The 17,837-nt window shown below is 50.3% G+C and overlaps 2 protein-coding genes across 5 annotated transcripts in view; one reads left to right on the top strand and one right to left on the bottom strand.

The window, feature by feature from the left end:
- The window catches only part of KCNAB1 (potassium voltage-gated channel subfamily A member regulatory beta subunit 1), a 60,633-nt gene extending 47,980 nt beyond the window's left edge, over positions 1-12,653 (top strand). For all 4 annotated transcript variants that reach the window (XM_008633744.2, XM_017734378.1, XM_008633745.2 and 1 more), the window contains 8 exons: positions 222-265; positions 2,757-2,843; positions 7,117-7,202; positions 7,990-8,110; positions 8,569-8,663; positions 9,617-9,737; positions 10,591-10,679; positions 11,277-12,653. In XM_008633744.2, coding sequence (XP_008631966.1) covers positions 222-265; positions 2,757-2,843; positions 7,117-7,202; positions 7,990-8,110; positions 8,569-8,663; positions 9,617-9,737; positions 10,591-10,679; positions 11,277-11,366 — 733 coding nt within the window. In that variant the 3' untranslated portion in view covers positions 11,367-12,653. The remainder of the gene's footprint in view (positions 1-221; positions 266-2,756; positions 2,844-7,116; positions 7,203-7,989; positions 8,111-8,568; positions 8,664-9,616; positions 9,738-10,590; positions 10,680-11,276) is intronic.
- Positions 12,654-15,007: 2,354 nt separating this feature from the next.
- Positions 15,008-17,514, bottom strand: SSR3 (signal sequence receptor subunit 3). The gene is made up of 4 exons (XM_017734376.1): positions 17,363-17,514; positions 16,788-16,886; positions 16,146-16,277; positions 15,008-15,507 (listed from the first exon to the last, which is right to left on the bottom strand). Exons 1-4 carry the CDS (start codon positions 17,464-17,466, stop codon positions 15,441-15,443), a joined length of 402 nt encoding a protein of 133 aa, XP_017589865.1. The 5' UTR covers positions 17,467-17,514; the 3' UTR covers positions 15,008-15,440.
- Between the last annotated feature and the right edge of the window lie 323 nt (positions 17,515-17,837).

Here is a 17,837-nt window from a genome sequence, read left to right as displayed (position 1 = left end):
CAAGGCCAGGCTGGACACGGGGGCTCGGAGCAGCCTGGGACAGTGGGAGGTGTCCCTGCCCATGGCAGGGGTGGGAATGGATGAGCTTTAAGGTCCTTCCCAACCCAGCCAGTCTGTGATTCTGTAATTTTGGGGATGTTTAAATCAGAACACAAATTAGTGCTCCCAAGCTGTTGGCACCTCTGGCATCTCCCAGCCGTGTTCCTGTTCTTCCCTTGCAGAGCTGAGACCGAGAGAGGCCTTTCCAGAAAACACATCATTGAAGGTACCTGGGCTCGGGGTCCGGCCGTGCCAGGGGCTCAGGCTGGCCATGGGGTGGGATGTGTCCAGCTGGATCCCAGAGCAGTGCTCTCCCGTGAGCTGGGGCTCTTTGATCCCGCTGCTGCCTGTGCCAGTCCCACGGGGGCCATTCCCAAACTCGGCTGTGAGGTGCCCAAAAGGACCAAAGGATCGTTCTGGCTCCCCTCAAAAAGTGTGAGCAGATGGATTGCACTAAAAGCCCCCCAACGTGCCATGCTGACCGTGGGGTTTGCTGGGGGAAGCTCTCTCTGCACATCCCCAGCCATGGCCAGGGGTGCCTGGGCTCCCTTTGGAGCTGGGAGGGACGAGGATGAGGATGTGGGCATGATGTCAGCCTGCAGAAATAGCCTCTGGAGGGGTGCCAGGCCCCAGCTGGCACGGCTGAGGTTTGCTCTGGTGCTGTTCCTGCTCAAGTGCTCGATTTTGCTGCCCATTCCTCACCTGGCTCCGTGGATCCGCGTCCCACCTAGCGCTGCCTCACTCATCCCTCGGGGCTTATTCACCCAAACCCCTGCTCCTCCTCTCCTTCCCAGCACTTTTTTTTGTCCTTTTGGATGTGTTGCTGCAGGAGAGGGAGGAGAGTGCGAACACTGTGTTCTATTTATCCACATACAAAACCTTGTCCGTGCCTGCCTGGGGCGTACCCAGAGCTGGCTCTGCGGGGCTCTGCCAGGCCAGGCCTCCGGGCACGGCTGCAGCACACAGACGGAGCAGTGCCCGTTCCTGTGGAATTAAGGATCACATCCAGGATCAGCAGTGTCAGCTGTGACCTTGTCCCTGAGAGAGGAGCCAGCCTGGGCTGGCTGCCCGCGGCGCTGGAGCGGGAGCATCCTGCAGCACAGGGCTGGGGCTGTTCTCTGCAGGAATCGTGGGGGAACCAGTCTGGGGGTGGGAAATGCTGTGGAGGGGCATTCCAGGGGTGTCCAGCTCCCAGAAGGGCAGTGACAGGTCCCTGGGGAGGACTTGTCCCCCACCTGCTTTGCTGTGTGACCCATTTGTGCCTTCTGCCACCACGGGATGTGCAGAACCTCTGCTGTTTGGGGACTTGGATGAAATCCTCCGGGTCAAGGTCCATGGAGGAGCCCAGGGCAGCAGCTCCTCCTTTCAGGGTGCTGCCCACCTGGAAAATGCAGAGCTGAACCCCAGGGGAGCCCCAAGGCAGTGCCCAGGTCAGGTGGGATCAGTACAGGGGAGAGCAGCCCCTCTCTGGGGTGCAGGTTTGGCTCCTTCCGTCCTCCTTCCTGCTCCTGGCGAGGAGCATCCCTGCTCACAGTGACCAGCTGGGATTGCCCTGGAGAGTTTTATCTTGGAGTGTTTGCAGGATCCAGCTGTGTTGGGATGTGACTTTCCCAGTAAGGTAATGCTGGAGGAAGTTTTTCTTGTAGCATATTTTGTTGAACTTTCATCTAAATAAGCCTCAGTGAGGCGGTGGCACTAAAGGTGCTCAGGGAGGTGGCAGATGTGTCACAGGCACTCCAAAACCACCCATTTTCCATTTCTTGTGGAGCTACTTCAGGAAATGACAGAAAAGCACTGGCAGCAGTTGGGATAATTTCACAGAACACCCTGCAAACAACATTAAGGTCAATGGTAGATATTTTATATATGTATATGTATTTATATCTATCTGAGAGAGAGGATTTCTAACAGTTATTTTCTACAAATCTTCCCAAGAACAAAATGTTTTTATGAGTATGCATGAAGAATGAGTCAAAATAGAGCAGGCTGAAAATGTTTGCTGAATTTTGAGATGGATAAAATGCCCATCCTCTGCTCGCCCTCTCTCATACACTCATCCATAGACACATAAATATATCTGTAGGGGTTTGATGCCATCTCCCATCAGATCCCCACAGGAAGGCTCTCAAAACCTGGCCATTCATGGACTGAGCTGCAAAGGGCCTTGGCTTGCTCTGCCCAAGTCTGTCTGCAGTGCAGGTGGGCGCAGCTCACTCACCCTGACAAGGTAAAGCCCTCCCTGGTGCTTTACCTGCTCTTCCTAAGGCCCCGACCCCAGCGCCACCATCCTTCCCTCTGGGATTGCATCTCTGGAATGTCCCCCTGGGGCTGGGCGTCAGGAGCTGGGACTGGAGCATGAAAGGCTCTGTGGCAAAATTCAGATTGAATTAACTGCCAGAATAGTCCCTGGCAGCTGCTTCTGCACGCTTGGTAACCAGGGGCTGGTCAGCCCAGATCCTGGGAATTCTGAAATAAAGCACCTTCTTGTGGAAGGAGGGGCTCTGCATGTGGCCAGATTGGTGCTTTCTTCTTCATATGGCAGCAGGACACGGGACAACGTTATTCAGCATCCCTCTCATATCCTAAGTGGTTGTGTGTGTGTATATCTATAAATATGTATATTTAAATACACCAAGCTGTATTTGAGTCCCATCTTGGCTCCGTTCCGTGCCTCCCTCTGACCCTGCCTGTCCTTGTCTCTGCTTTCCCATTCCCAGGGCTGAAGGCTTCTCTCCAGAGGCTGCAGCTGGAATATGTGGACGTGGTCTTTGCCAACCGGCCGGACAACAACACCCCCATGGAAGGTTGGTGCGAGCTGCAGTTAAACGTTTCAGCGTGCCTGATCCCGGCTTAAGGGCTTAGACTGAGGAGGGCAGGAGATGGAAAACAGTTTGTAATTAAATGTTCAGGTGGGGCAGTTTAAATATGAAATATCTCATTTGTGGTGTCCTGTTCATGGAAGGTGTCCCTGCCCACGGCAGAGGGCTGGAATTAGATGTTATTTTAGGTTCCTCCCAGCCCATTCCAAGTTTCTATGTCTTCCCTGCCATGACATGAATTTGTATGTTTGGGAAGGAAATGGAAGTTTCCTTTATGTCTCAGGAGTGGCTTTAAGGTTTGGAGTCTTTCCTTTCCCTGATTCCTTCAGCTGGAGTGGATTTGTGTTTGGATTTAAGGCAGGTGTCCCTGTCAGATGGCTGCAGGAGCTGCCGTGGATGGTCCATGGGAATCAAACAGACCTGGAGCTCCATGTCAGGAATCCTGACACCCATTTCCTTGCTGTGCCACCCAGGGTGACCTGTGGGTGCCACCCAGTGCCAGCAGCTGCGGGTTAGGGACCAGCCTGGGATTTTAGGAGCAGTGCAGCTTCCTCAGGAGCTGTGGAGGTCGAGGAAGATGCCATGTTGTGTCTGAGAGGGAGGAGTGCCCTCTCTGCTCAGTCACTTGTCACTGAGCGGTGTGGATGGGTTTCCCATGCCCACAGCACAGCTGATCCCGCGTTCCCAGCATTGCAGGCACCGCGGATCCCGCTGGCAGCGCCGGCCCTGGCAGCCAGGCACGGCTGTGGTGCTCGGTGAGGCTCGAGCAGGGTGAAAAAAGGGACATTTTTGTTATGAATGGCGTGGTGGAGATACTTCCCATGTTCTTCCTGCCTTTTTTATGGTTCACCTACTAAGCCACTTCCATCCCAGAGCATCTGCTGGGCCATCTGTCGGTGCTGTGCTGCCTTCCCGAGCCACTCCATCCCGGCTCAGCACCACACACGCCTCAGCTTCTCCCACAAGGGAGTCATGGAGCGGCTTGGCTTCGAAGGCACTTTTAAAGTTCATCTCATTCCAGCCCCCCTGCCATGGGCAGGGACGGCTTCCACCATCCCAGGCTGCTCCAAGCCCCGTCCAGCCTGGCCTGGGACGCTGCCAGGGAGCCAGGGCCAGCCACTCCTGAAGGAGAAGGTGACTTTAAAATGTTCCCTACTTGTGGCAGCACCTGTGGGCCCTGCTGGAGCAGCCAGCTTGTTGTGTGCAGGGGGGCACAACCAAATCAAAACCTGGCACAGTCCTGTTTGTTTTCCCTGCTTGCTGCTCGTGGGGTTTCTGCCCTGTCCCTCAGACTCCTCCCTCTGCTGCCAAGTGCCCATGGGCAGCAGCAGCAAGGAGCAGCTTTTACAGATCCTTCTCTGCTCCACCCCAGCCAGAGCAGATCCCTTCTCTCCCCAGGCTGTCCAGGCTCAGTTCCTCCCCTGGGGAACGGAGCAGACGAGCATTCCATGGGGATTTCTGTGCTGTCAGTGACTCAGGGCACCTGGCAAAGCTGCTTAACCTAAACCCCCGAAATGTATTTACTGTTCTTAAAGGCCTCAGAGCAAATTAAAACAGTTTTCCATTGTAAAAGCAATGGGTGTTGGAGTCAGGGAGCAGCTGGAGAGGAGCACCTTGGGAAGCTCGTTGCAGGTGGGTCTGGCCGTGTCCCCCACGCCCCAGAGCCGGGCTGGGATCTGCCAGGCAGGGGGGATGAGGGGTGAGGGGCTGCCCATCTTCACTGGGACCAGGTCGGCTGCGTGTGGGATGTCCCTGCCATCCTCTGCCACCACACAGTCCCCTTGGTCAGGGACGTTGGGGGACGGATGATGGGAAGGATCCGTCCTCTCCAGAATTCCCGTGTGTTTCGTGCCTTGTTACTCGGGCTGAAGATCTCATCCCCCAGCTGTGCAAGCAGATGCTTTTTCTTCATCCCAAGGGCCTTTTCCAGGAGTGCAGCTGGAAAGGAGGGTCCCTGGAGTCCCCTAGTGTGACCCCCATTGTCACAGTGCCAGGTGCCCACAGTGTATCCAGCACCCAGGCACAGCCCTGGCATGCAGGGAGGGAAGGTGACAGCATTCCTACCAGGGAACCTTAAGCTACTTCAAAGTTATCATTATTATCATGCTGCCAGGGGCTGTTATTTGGGATTTGAAGCATTGATCTATATTTAAGAAAAAAAATCTCCTGTTCTTAAGTGCTGCCTTTTGGGCATCCAGCTGGCAGGACAAGAGATCCGGGCGTGTGCTCTTCCCGAATCCCATCGCCGTCCCGGCTCTGTAAACGAAAGGAGATATATATATATATATTTATATACATTTTCTGCATTGACTTGGGTGTTTTTTTTTTTTTTTTTTTGAAAGGAGTAGAGGTGGGAGAAACGAAAACAACCACAGGCTGAGATGTGTAAGAGGCGTGTGACGAAATGTTTTTCAAAACTCTGAAATGGTGGCAGGGCAAAAATAGAAAACTAACCCAGGGAAAAGCTGCTGAGGAGAGAGGGAGGGAGGAAGGGAAGGATCACTTACAGGCTTAGACTGATGGTGGTAGGAAATGAAAAACAATTTTTAATTAAATATTCAGATGGGGAAGCTTGAAATAGCTCATCAGTTGTATCCTGGAGCCCTGGTCAGGTGGAAGGTGTCCCTGCCCATGGCAAGAGCTTGGCAGTAGGTGCTCTTTAAGGTCCTTTACCACCCCAACCAGTCTTTGATTCTATGTTTACCCTTCAGTGAAATGCATTTATATATTTTTGTGAAGAAATGGAAGTTTCCTTTACATCCCAGTGCTGGCTTTAATGCTGCCTGGGGTTTTTATTTCCTTTCCCTCATTCCCTCGGATAAAGTGGATTTGTGTTTGGGTTTAAGGCAGGTCTGTGTGTCAAACGAATCCCAGCCCTGCAGGTTATAAATGGAGCCTTCACTCTCAGAGCTGCCTGTCAGTGCCTGCAGAAGGATTCACAGCAACGCCCAGATTGGCACCGAACCCTCCTCGCTGCCGAGCTCCTGCTTTTGCCTTTCCAGAAGTAGGACGAGAATCCTGCCAGTGTGAAAGGCAGCGTGTCTCGATCTGCCTGGAGTCCCTATCCCAGTGGGAGCAGAGGGGTTCTCTGGGCACTGCAGAGGGGTTCTCTGGGCACTGCAGGGCGGGCTCAGGGGCAGCCCCTCCAGAGGGGTTTGGGGTGGCCAGAGTTACAGGAGTCGGTGGGGAGTGTCAGGTCCTTGACTCTCCCATGGGAAGAGCACATGGACATGTGGCAGTGCCCGCTGACTACGAGGTGCCATGGGCAGCAGTGCCCCAGAACTGTTTTCTTTTGCTTCTCAGAGTGAGTTTAGCCCATTTTTCCCATTTTGTGGGCAGTGGCTGGGGTTGTGTCTGTGCTGCAACCCTGTCAGAAATAGGCATTTGTTACCACAGCCAGGGCAGTGGTTCTGGCTCGTGGCTGCTCCTGGGGACTGTGACACAGGGCAGGGATGGACGGGATATTGGTAAGGAATCCTTCCCTGGGAGGGTGGGCAGGCCCTGGCACAGGGTGCCCAGAGCAGCTGGGGCTGCCCCTGGATCCCTGGCAGTGCCCAAGGCCAGGTTGGACATTGGGGCTGGGAGCAGCCTGGGACAGTGGGAGGTGTCCCTGCCCATGACAGGGGTGGCACAGATGGGGTTTAACATCCCTTCCAACCCAAACCAGCCTGGGATTTTTTTAAACTAAAGTGTGAGGGTTTTTCACCCCCAGGCAGGCAGGGCTGCTCAGCAGAGGTCTGAGGGATGAAATCCAAGATCCTGTCCTGGTGTGTGTAGCCTTGCAAGCTTCCATGCACTGCTGTGCTGGGTTTTGCAGAGGTGACACCAGAGGGTGACAGGGCCCTTGGTGGAGTGGGGTTCAATCACCCATTTTTGCAGGTTTGTCCCCAGTATTCCTGGTGAAAAGAAGCAGACCCAGACATGTGCTTTCAGGAAGAAAATTTTGAAATAAATAGAATTTATTTTGAAGTTTATTTTTCCACTGTGCTGCCCTCTTGTGTTCCGTTTCGAAAGATGTTCTCCTAAGGCTGTGGTAGGCAAGAGCCAGGTGGGAAAAGCACTTTTTAACCAGCTGCAGGGTCAATGTCTTGACGTTTGCACTGAAAATGCTTTTCCAGCCACACCTGGGCAGGAGTGCACAGCAGGAGCCGTGTTCAGGGCTCAGGGTTGTCAGCGTGTGTGGCGTTTGGAAGTGGATTTGGTGCTGGAAACGTGGCCTCTGGGCACTCCTCACACCCCTTGTTCTGCCTTCCTTCAGAAATCGTGCGGGCGATGACGCACGTGATAAACCAGGGCATGGCCATGTACTGGGGCACGTCCCGCTGGAGCGCCATGGAGATCATGGTAAGGGCTGGGATCATGGTAAGGGCTGGGATCATGGTAAGGGCTGCCATGGGGAGGATCATGGTAAGGGCTGCCATGGGGATCGTGGTAAGGGCTGGGATCATGGCAAGGGCTGGGATCATGGTAAGGGCTGCCATGGGGAGGATCATGGTAAGGGCTGCCATGGGGATCGTGGTAAGGGCTGGGATCATGGCAAGGGCTGGGATCATGGTAAGGGCTGCCATGGGGAGGATCATGGTAAGGGCTGCCATGGGGATCGTGGTAAGGGCTGGGATCATGGCAAGGGCTGGGATCATGGTAAGGGCTGCCATGGGGTGATCATGGTAAGGGCTCACATGGGGATCCCTGGGCACGCTGGGGTCTCACTCTGTCCAGTGCTTCCACCTCAAATAATATAGAAACCTGTCCCAGAATGAGCCCAATGCTAATTAGCAGAAGATGGGCTGATGTTTGGGGGTTTGGGTGGTTAATTTGGGTCTGTGTCATTCTGGTTTGACTGAAGTCAAGTCCTTCAGTTTGATGTCAGTGCTCATGGCCAACCTGGCCCATGGAAGGGGTCCCTGCCCACGGCAGGGGGTGGAATGAGACAGGCTTTAACGTCTCACACCAGGCTGTGATTCCAGGAGATGCCAGGTTTGCAGCATCCTGATGGTCCCCGCTTCCCCTGCCAAGGGACAGCAAGACTTGCCTTGGCCATCTCCTGCACACTCAGAGAACATTGCCTGGTGCATCCTGCAGGATATTTTCATTTACTGAAGTGTTTCATCCATGGGTTTCTCCTCTGCAGGAAGCCTACTCCGTGGCCAGGCAGTTTAACATGATCCCACCCGTGTGCGAACAGGCCGAGTATCATCTGTTCCAAAGGGAGAAGGTGGAGGTGCAGCTGCCAGAATTGTATCACAAAATCGGTGAGTCTGAGCATGCTGTGCCTTCTGGCTCGGGCATTCCCAGAAAGGAATGGACAGCAGGGTGACCTAGGGCTCCAGGTGGGACCAATGACAAAGCCACGTCTCTATCTAGTGACCTAAAAGAAAAACCAGCTTACTGTGCCTCTGATAAAGAAGTATTGCTTAATATCATATATTAATAAATAAAGTATATTAATAAACATATTAAGTATTAATTGTCTTGGCTGCTCCTTACTCTCTGAGATTCCTGTGGCCCATTAAGTAAAATAAATCCTTAATACCCTTAAGGGCATCAGCAGCATCTTCCTGGAACACCAACTGAGCGTTGCTGCCAGTGGCAACAGAAACAAGCTGCAATTGTTTGTTTTTGTTTTAGTTTTTAGCTGAAAGGCATATTTTTGCTACAAGTGTGATTTGCCCCACTCCCCTAAAATCCCCTCTTTCTGTTTCCTCTGCAGGGGTGGGAGCGATGACGTGGTCTCCCCTGGCCTGTGGGATCATCTCAGGGAAATACGGCAACGGGGTCCCTGAAAGCTCAAGGGCTTCACTCAAGGTATTTCTTGTGGATGTTTGAGTTGTGCTGCTTTTGTGAGGGCAGGAAAATAACAAAGGGGAAAGGGCTCCCTCGTGAGAAGGCCGGGCTGCGTATTGATGGATCAGCTCGGTTTCTCTGGCAACCACACTCCACAGAGCAGGAGAATCTGGGTTAGAACGAGCTCAGGCTCCCCACGCAGCGAGCTGAAGGCTGAGAGGGGTTTGGGGCAGGGTTGGGGCTGGAGCCAGGACTGGGGGCTGCACGTGGATGCTGGATGCTGGCACCACCCTGCACTGATGGGCATCACCGAGGAGGAGGCACCAGCCAGGGGCTCTGTGGCGCTCCAGGCCCCTCGCTGATGTTAATCCTGGAATCGTTAAGGTTGGAAAAGACCTCCAAGGTCACGGAGTCCAACCATGAATGGATGCAGCTGCTGCCACTTCAGCCCCCCAAACCACGAAGGTCAAACAGACTTGGACATCAATTTCCTGGGCACCAGCCTAGGGCATGGGGGTGCTCAGCCCCCCAGCATCCCCCCAGTGATCCCAGCATGCCCACAGAATCCCCCCTGAGACAAGGGCAAGCCCACTGAAGACCCATGGGCTGCTGGGGGCTGCCCTCTCTAACAGGTTTGGGCATTCTGGTGTCACCACAGCTTGGTTTCTCCACAGTTATCCTGATTGTATTCTTATTGGGGGTTATGGGGTCCAAAAAGAAAACTGAGGAGATTCCAGGTTCTGGAGTGAGAATAAAACCAGAGAGCTGAGGACAATAGGAGACATTCTGGCCCTGCCCTAATTGCTTTGGGCAGCCCAGCTTTGTGTCACTCAGCCTCCGCGACCTTCTGGGTTGGACGTGGCTTTTCAAGTGCTGCTATTTATATATTTATAGACTGTAATTATAAATTGCCCTAAACTTCCCATTTCGGAGGATGAAAGCTGACAGCCCGATGTGCTGTGATTGCTCTGCAGTGCTACCAGTGGCTGAAGGAGAAGATCATCAGCGAGGAGGGCAGGAAGCAGCAGGGGAAGCTGAAGGACCTGTCCCCCATCGCTGAGCGCCTCGGCTGCACGCTGCCACAGCAGGGTGTTGGTGGGTCCCTGCACAGCTCCAGGGCTGCTCCCGTCCCTCTTCAGGGGTCAGGGCTGGCTTGGGAAAGGCTAACACAGAAAAGGTGTTTTCTTTCCATCATGGTTTGGTCTGGGCCTGTAGCTAGAGATGTGCTTGCTATTTAAAATGTGTAAATCATTATTTATCCTGCAGTGGTTTGGTTTAGAAGGAACTTAAATCTCATCCAGTGCCACCCCCTGCCATGGACAGGGACACCTTCCAATAGCCCAGGTTGTTCCAAACCCCTCCAACCTGGCCTGGGACACTCCCAGCTTCTCTGGGTAACAATTACTTAAAGCAGGATTGCTTCCAGCAGCAGCAGCAGGCTGTGACTGCAGGGTCCGAGTATCTTGGGCATCCCCAGGGCTCCCACCTCCCTGATTGCCTGGACACTGCCTCCCCCGATGAAGCCATCACCTTTGGGGTGCTGGGCTGGCAGACAAGAGAGTGCTGTGCAAAATGGGTTTTGGAGTTTTTTTCTAATAATTATCTTTATGCTGCTGAGAGCTGAGGCTGGAAAATACCAGGTGTCTGTCAGAAAGGTGATCTCTGGCTCCACAGCCCAGCAGTGAATCTTTGTGATTCGTGATCGGGAACAACCAAACCCCACAACGGTGAGAAGCGCTGGGGCAGGCACCAGGCTCAGGTGGGATCCTGGAAGGTCTGTGGGGTTTGTTATCTGATCCCTGCATCTTCCTCCTGGTAGGTGAGAGGAGCAAAGCTGAGACAGATAATGTGATTATTTCCAAGCAGAGGCTCTGTCAAACAGTGGGGTCTGGAGCGAGGCTGTGTTGTTCCATCTCTGTTCCTGACCCCGCTGTGCCTTTATTCCCAGCATGGTGCCTGAGGAACGAGGGGGTGAGCTCTGTCCTTCTGGGATCCTCCAACCCCGAGCAGCTGATCGAGAACCTCGGAGCCATACAGGTGAGTGCAGGGGGGGTGGCACCTCCGTGGAGGGCGTGAGCCCTGCTCAGCTCCCTGGGGGACAGCACCAGACCTCAGCACCCTCCTTCCCTCAACAGTGGGAGCACTTGGGATTTTGTCTCCCAGCTCTGTTCGTGCCCCTTCATCAGGCACATCTCTGGTGTCACCATGACTTGGCACCTCTTGGGGTCATTGCAGACAAATCCAGTGACACCAGGGTGGCATCAGCAGCTTTCATGTATCTGAAAATGCAGGTGATTCCAGGCCATGTTGTGACAGAGTCTGTGCTGTCACATGTCACCTGCACTCCCTTTATTATTCCCTGTGGTTTTTCACAACCAGAGCTTCCTCTGCTGTTCTTGCCACCAGCTCATGTCCCACTGCAACCAAGCAATATTCCACACAGAAAGCTGAGAGGCTTTGCTGTGATTCTCTCACTGAGTAAAGACACTCCAGTGTTTTTTCCTTCAAGGGAGAAAGTTATTAGGTGAATGTTTAATATCTGTCACACAAAAACCCCAGAGGAAATGTACTTTGATAAAATCGAGGTTTCATTTTGGAATGATCTCGATTAAACATCGCTTTCTTCCACCCCAGGTCCTTCCAAAGATGACATCCCATATTGTAAATGAAATAGATAATATCCTGGGCAACAAGCCCTACAGCAAGAAGGACTACAGATCCTAATGCAATGCATGAGTTTCCTGGACTGCATGGTTTAGAAGTGCTCTGTACTCCAGTACAGCCCCGAATTACTCTCATGAGAATCATTCAGCACTTGCTGCTCGGTGTCTACTGTCACTGGATCCTTCGAGATGTGTGCTCTTGCTACTACTCTGCAGTGAATTTAAAAGCACAGTTGATCTCTCTTCTAACCAAGAATAACCTTGTATTTTCTTACCTTCTTGACCGAGTTCATTAATTTTTACTTTACTCTTTGCACCTCATGCTTGTGCTGTGACAAACACTTGTAAAGCAAAAAAAGACATAATTTATAACCTTCAGGTACTTGGTAATTAAAGAAGGATGTACAGATCTATTTTTTCAATGAAGAAAAGCCAGATACAACTTCAGGTTTTAATAAAACCATGTTTGGGAAATCTCAACCATAAAGTTTCTTCAGGTTAACAGATGGAAGGGGCAAGCTCAAACTCTGCTTTTTTACGTTGAATATAAGCTCTAGGATTTCTTTGTAGTTGAATAAAGGCTGTAAGACAGGGAACTAGTTAGGAATTAAGATAGTTCAGCTCCTAATTACGCAGCTCTTGCAGCTGTGGAGTGCTCCTGGGCAGTGTCAGGAAGCCCAAACACGCATGTCAGGTTACTGAACACAACAGCTCTGCAAAGCTCTACTTCTCCATAAACCTTAAACCAAGAAAGCCATGATTAAATACTGGGTTTTGCATCTATAGAAACCTGCCTCTACTTCTGCCTGCTTGTAGACAGAGCTACTGCAAATTTCAATATTCAGGAGCTTTTAAGGATATAGATACTATAAATATATATAATATATAGCTGCTGAGAGCTGCAGGAACAATCAGGTACGTACTTCAAAAGGCTACACCTGCTTTCACCTGGTTTGGAACCAGGGATAAGTAAGTGCACAGACACATTTTAAACAGATTTTTGTGAGCATTTACAGGAGTTGACAGGAAGAATTTCCATCTTAATTTGCCCAGCTCAAGACCCACGTTGTATCTTCCCATGGATTTGCTCTGCACCATGCTCCTATGATTTCAGTCTGTATTTCTCCCATCCCTGCTGGGATACAGCTCTGTACAGTATTTGTAGGACCCTTGTACTCCCCTCCCCCCCTGCAGCGCTCACCTGGGCCGGTTGAGCAGCTCCCCACACCCGAGTGGTCTCCTCCTGTATTTGAAGCTGTGGTGTGTGTACATGACTCCTGCTGTACATGAGAAATGCAGTCTGACTGGAATTCTGCTTGGACACAATAAAAGCATTTTGTGCATCTACCCTGAGAGCTGCAGACCTGTTACTGACACCAGAGCTGCTCTGGGCCAGCAGGGGTTTCTGCTGAGGATGGGGGGGTTGTTCCCCAGGGCAGCATTCCAGCTGTGCCCAGGAGGGGCGAGGGCCGGTGCCGAGGCAGCAGGGACAGGAGGGAGCTGGGCTGGCTCTCTCCTGGGACAAGGTGCTGCTGGAAGTCAGTCCCCAAGGAGCACACACATCCTAGATAAGGTCTGTCCTGGCCTGAAGCTGAGGGGGGCAGGGTTGGATGGGATATTGGGAAGGAATTGTTCCCTGGGAGGGTGGGCAGGCCCTGGCACAGGGTGCCCAGAGCAGCTGGGGCTGCCCCTGGATCCCTGGCAGTGCCCAAGGCCAGGCTGGACACTGGGGCTTGGAGCAGCCTGGGACAGTGGGAGGTGTCCCTGCCCGTGGCAGGGGGGGCATTGGGTGGGCTTTAAGGTCCCTTCCAAGCCAAACTATTCTGTGATTTGGCCTGAAATAAACCCAGTGCAGCTGTCCCCAGCCTCTTCAAGGTGACACTGGCCAGTCACAGCCAGCTGAGGAGGAGCCCACCTTCCCCTGCCCTGGGAACACCCCATGCTGCATTACCATTAGCTATTGTTAACTTTTACAAAAGCTTCAACCATTACACAGTTAACAGCTTTATTTAATATAATTATCCTCCCAGTAGCAGACTAATTCCTTTTCCTCCCTCTGGAGGTACAATTTAATGTTCTCTCTTCCCCTTCTCATGTACTTAGGAATCCAAGAATGTGTTAAAACTAGATCAATTCCCAACTTTTTCTTTAACAGAGGAGATGGCATTGTCCCTTACTTGGAGCAAGAGCTTCAGATTCTGAGGGCAGTGTGGGGCCAAGCAGCAGCCCAGCTTTAGCTTAACCCTCAGCATTAGACAAGAGAAATATCGTTTAGTATGTTATATTGAATTTTTTATTTATAATTGCAGCTTGCAGTGGGGATTGCAAAGGAAAAACCAAACATCACCTCCAAAGAAATAAAAACAACTGAGAAAGTGAACAAAAATCCAAATGCCAACCAAAAAAAGCCCTGAACTTTTCTATGAAGGCTCAAGATTACTTTTTTTGCAGAACACAACCCACCCCACCCACCCACCTGCTTTTGTTTCAGGCTGTCAGTGCTCAATGTTCCCTCTCCAGGAAAATTCTGACACTCACTAAGCTCCAGGCCTCAGCAACTGTCAATACCAAAAAAAGCCCTGAAAGAAGATGAAAAGCAGTTAATAAAAGACTCAGTGAGCTGACAGTAATGGCAGAAGAAAGTGCTGCTTCCAAGCACTGCTCCAGACAGCAGATTTTCTGCAAAATACACCTGCTAGAGCCCTGCCAGGGCAGGCTGAGCCTCCCAACCCTGCCAGCAAAGTGAGTATAGCATGGGCCGTTCAAGGGTGTGAATTTCAGCCCTGGGGGTTCTGAGAGGAACACAGGAAAAACAGCAACATCCAAGTCCTGCTGCTTGCAGAGGAGCCAGCCTGGCTTTGTGTTGGGCTCTGGCTGTTTACAGATGGCTTTGTTAAAAATCTGCTTCATGTGTGCTAAGTACTTAGCCTAAAATCCATCAGTTATATCCCTTATAAGAAGTGAGGCCAAGGAAGGTGAAGCTGTCCAAGGCAGGCAGCAGCACTGTGCAAACGTCTCCTTCCAGTGGTGAACAGTCAGGCAGAAGGGATAAAGAGAAATCCATGCATTTTGAGAGAAAACAGTTAATTTAAAGAGTATTAAATGACCAGAAGTACTTGAATTTGTCAGAAATAGAGCCATTACTGTCTCCTGGTCTTCAGATTCTCCATTTTCCTCTACTGTCCATTAATCCTATTGAAGCCAAGATTAGCAGAGTAATTGTTACATTAAATCTGATTATAAACTTTCTCTTTCTTCCCTCTTCAGGATCCCAAGTCTGTCATGGCAGGATCTGTAACTGGAATTCCATTAATATCAGTAGAATTTGGCATTTAAGTGAACAGCTGCTCCAGTGATAGCCAGAAAAGAAGGCACAGGACTGTCTGATAAACCCGTTATTAAAAGCCAGCTAAAGCATTTTTCTTGAGCTGTGCAGGGAAACTGGCAGGGTTTTTAATTTATTTACCACTTTGAAGATGAATGAAAAAAATAAGTACATTCAAACCACTTCAAAAGTGTTTTTCTAAGAGATTTAGGTTTTGTCCTGACTCCAAGTTACTCAAAAATGAGGAGTGCTTCTAATGAATACAGTACCTCTGTTAGCTTGTACAAGTCTCCTCTCTTCTGGAAGCAGAAAGAGTTGACAAACCCAGATATGAAAATCCCCATTTTTTAAAAAACGAAGAATGAAAATACATGGAATTAAATGGCAAAAAAAGCTCCTTTTTATTACAACTTTTCAAGTTACAATGATAAAGGGATTGTCTCGTCTATGCCCAGTGAGTTTGGCTGAGGCCAGTCACCGAACTGCCAGGGGAATTCTGCTCCAGGCTGCAGGTACAGCTGTGTGAGCAGAGTCCCAGGGTGGAGCTGCAGCACCATCACTCCTCTGTGGTGATGTCTGCTCACAGCTCACACCCCATTCCCTCTCCTCGCTAAGTAAAAAAAAACCTGAATAACTCCAATATCGAATACCATGTAAAGATACCAAAAGTAAATATAATTCAACCAGTTTGGGTTCAAACCCTCCCCACATTTTCCTCATGCTAAAAGAAAAAATATTCCTATTCCACCCTTAGACATTTTCATGGCAGTTGAAGCCTCTCACAGGAAGAAACTGCTGTGGGTTTTCTGTCTACTTGGATCCTGTGGACAGCAGAGCAATGAGTCCTGAGGAAGCACTGATAGAAAGGATGTAGTTTCTGTAGGGAACAGGTTAAGGAATTGTCAAGATACTTCTTTGGTACAGAACACTGAGTAGGAGTTTTATGAAAAGGAAGGAATGGAAATGGTCTTTCTCTGTAGTTTTAAAACTGAATTATTGCAACATGAAACAGCTCACAATCAGGGCATGAAGTCACCTGCAGAATTAAGACACCTGTAAAGTTAAGCCTGTTCTCTCACAAGTTTTATAAATACAGCTTTTGAATTAACGGCCCTGTTGGCAATGCTAATTTCCTTCAGGAAATTTTAGTTGTGAAGTTACTGAAACTAAAGCATCCAGTCAGGTAAGAGCTCCAGGCAACCAACACTGACACAGTGTTTCTGCAGGAAACTGAGCTGTGTCCTCACTCCAGAGTCACAATGGGAATGGCAAAGCCAGGAGAATTTCTGTATATTGTCCAAGTAATATCCTAGGAACATCTCACGTCACATTTATGTGATTGGGAGACTTTTTTTTGGTAAACTCTTCTTTTTGTTACAACATTCTAAGCTGATGCACTACAATGAGCTGCACTGACCAACAGAGGAATGCCACAGCCCACAGGACAACTACAGCTAGTAGTGACAACTAAAAGGGGTGGGGCTGTGGGGGTTTTGGTGTGGGGATAAAGGATACACAGTGGGGTTGAAGTTCTTCAGCACAAAGAAGGAAGCAATGATGACCAGGACCAGAAAGAGGGTGTTGTTGTAGAAGATGGAGAAAGTTGTTGCTTCATAGTCTGCAACCTCATTTTTCTTCCACAGAATCCTAGGAGCAAGTGGAGATAAAATTTCTAATATATTCAAATCAATGGATACCACAGAATGCTGGAATGGTTTGGGTTGGGAGGAACCTTAAAGCCCAATCCCATTCCACCCCTGCCATGGGCAGGGACACCTTCCCCTATCGCAGGCTGCTCCAAGCCCTGTCCAAGCTGGCTGTGGACACTGCCAGGGACCCAGGACATGTCCTGGCACACCCACACTCTGAAGTGTGCAGTACTTCTCCTAGAAGACAGAGGGTTTGGCTCCAAAGCTCCCACCCCGCAGAGTCCCAATGGGGATCCCCTCTAACACCAAGTGCATCTGAGACCTTCCCCTAACAACTCGCCTCAAAAAGGCCTGAAGCTGAACCAAGAGCTACACTGCAGCTTCTGCTCACCACAATACAGAAAAAGCAGTGCCAAGCACAGTCCCTACTACCCCACTCAGAGCCTTGAAGAAGACATTTAAGGCAGTGCTACAACAACGGAGAGAAGGAAGAGGACAGAGAGATCACCTTTCATCCTTCTCCTTGCGGGACATCTTCCTGTTGTCCGCCTCGGACAGCTTGCGAGTCACCTCTTTGGAAACAGCATCTTCTCTTTTCTGGGCTACTCTGTAAGTAACACCACTCATGTTACACTTCAGAAACGTAAAAACCCCACAACCCAACCCTGAGATTACAGGAAGTTGTATTTTCAGTAAATAAATAATAAATAAAAAAAATATATAAAAAAATAATAAAACTTAGCCAATACATAAGTTCTGTCAAGGTGAAGGGCCAAGAAGAAATAATAATAACAAGTACTAACAGTAATATAATTTACATATAGTAATATAATTCATAATTGAAACATAATTTGTGGTAATACCCCCTGAGCATGAAGGTGGATTTGCTGTATTACCGTACTCTTAGCTGACAAGATTTGATTATAATTACAAGGGAACAACAGAAACTAATTAGGAGATACTTCTGTGCAAAGTAATTTTTGGAGTCACATTTCAGGCATTCTTATTAATAAAAAATTACAGTAGTAAATTCTGGTTTTGTTAAATTATTAAATGATAAATTCAAACAAGCTCCAAACTTACTTGTGTTTGAGGACAAACTTGACGTTTTTATATGCAAAAGCCACAAGATAGGTACTGATGAGGGTCATGACGCTGTACAGGACTGCAGACTGAACAAGATCCATATGCCATATTCTCCAATAAAGCCCTTAAAAAAAGGAAGAATGGTATTTGAAGCGATTTCTCTCCAAGAAAAACACCCCTTTACTGGAGACCCATACTGAGATCTGAGCTCCGTAATTCCGCATTGGCTCTGCCAGATCAAAGCCAACTCCTCCAAAATCACCTGCGGGGCTTTCAACTGCATTGAAGGTACTCTGGAACGGGGAAATGAGCTTTGCGCGTGGCTGAAAGGGGCTTTGTGAGAGCACCGCGGCGCTGCTCCGGTGACACGTCAGTGCTGCCCCAGCGGCCGGGGACCGGCACCGCTGCCGGGCGGGACCCGACACGGCCGGAGCCAGGATCCCACAGGGCTCCGATCCAGGATCCCACAGGG

This window comes from Corvus brachyrhynchos, unplaced genomic scaffold (assembly GCF_000691975.1).
Source record: "Corvus brachyrhynchos isolate BGI_N302 unplaced genomic scaffold, ASM69197v1 scaffold544, whole genome shotgun sequence".
NCBI lineage: Eukaryota > Metazoa > Chordata > Aves > Passeriformes > Corvidae > Corvus > Corvus brachyrhynchos.
The sequence above is the reverse complement of the archived record's forward strand: the minus strand, read 5'-3'. Positions and strand labels throughout refer to the sequence as shown.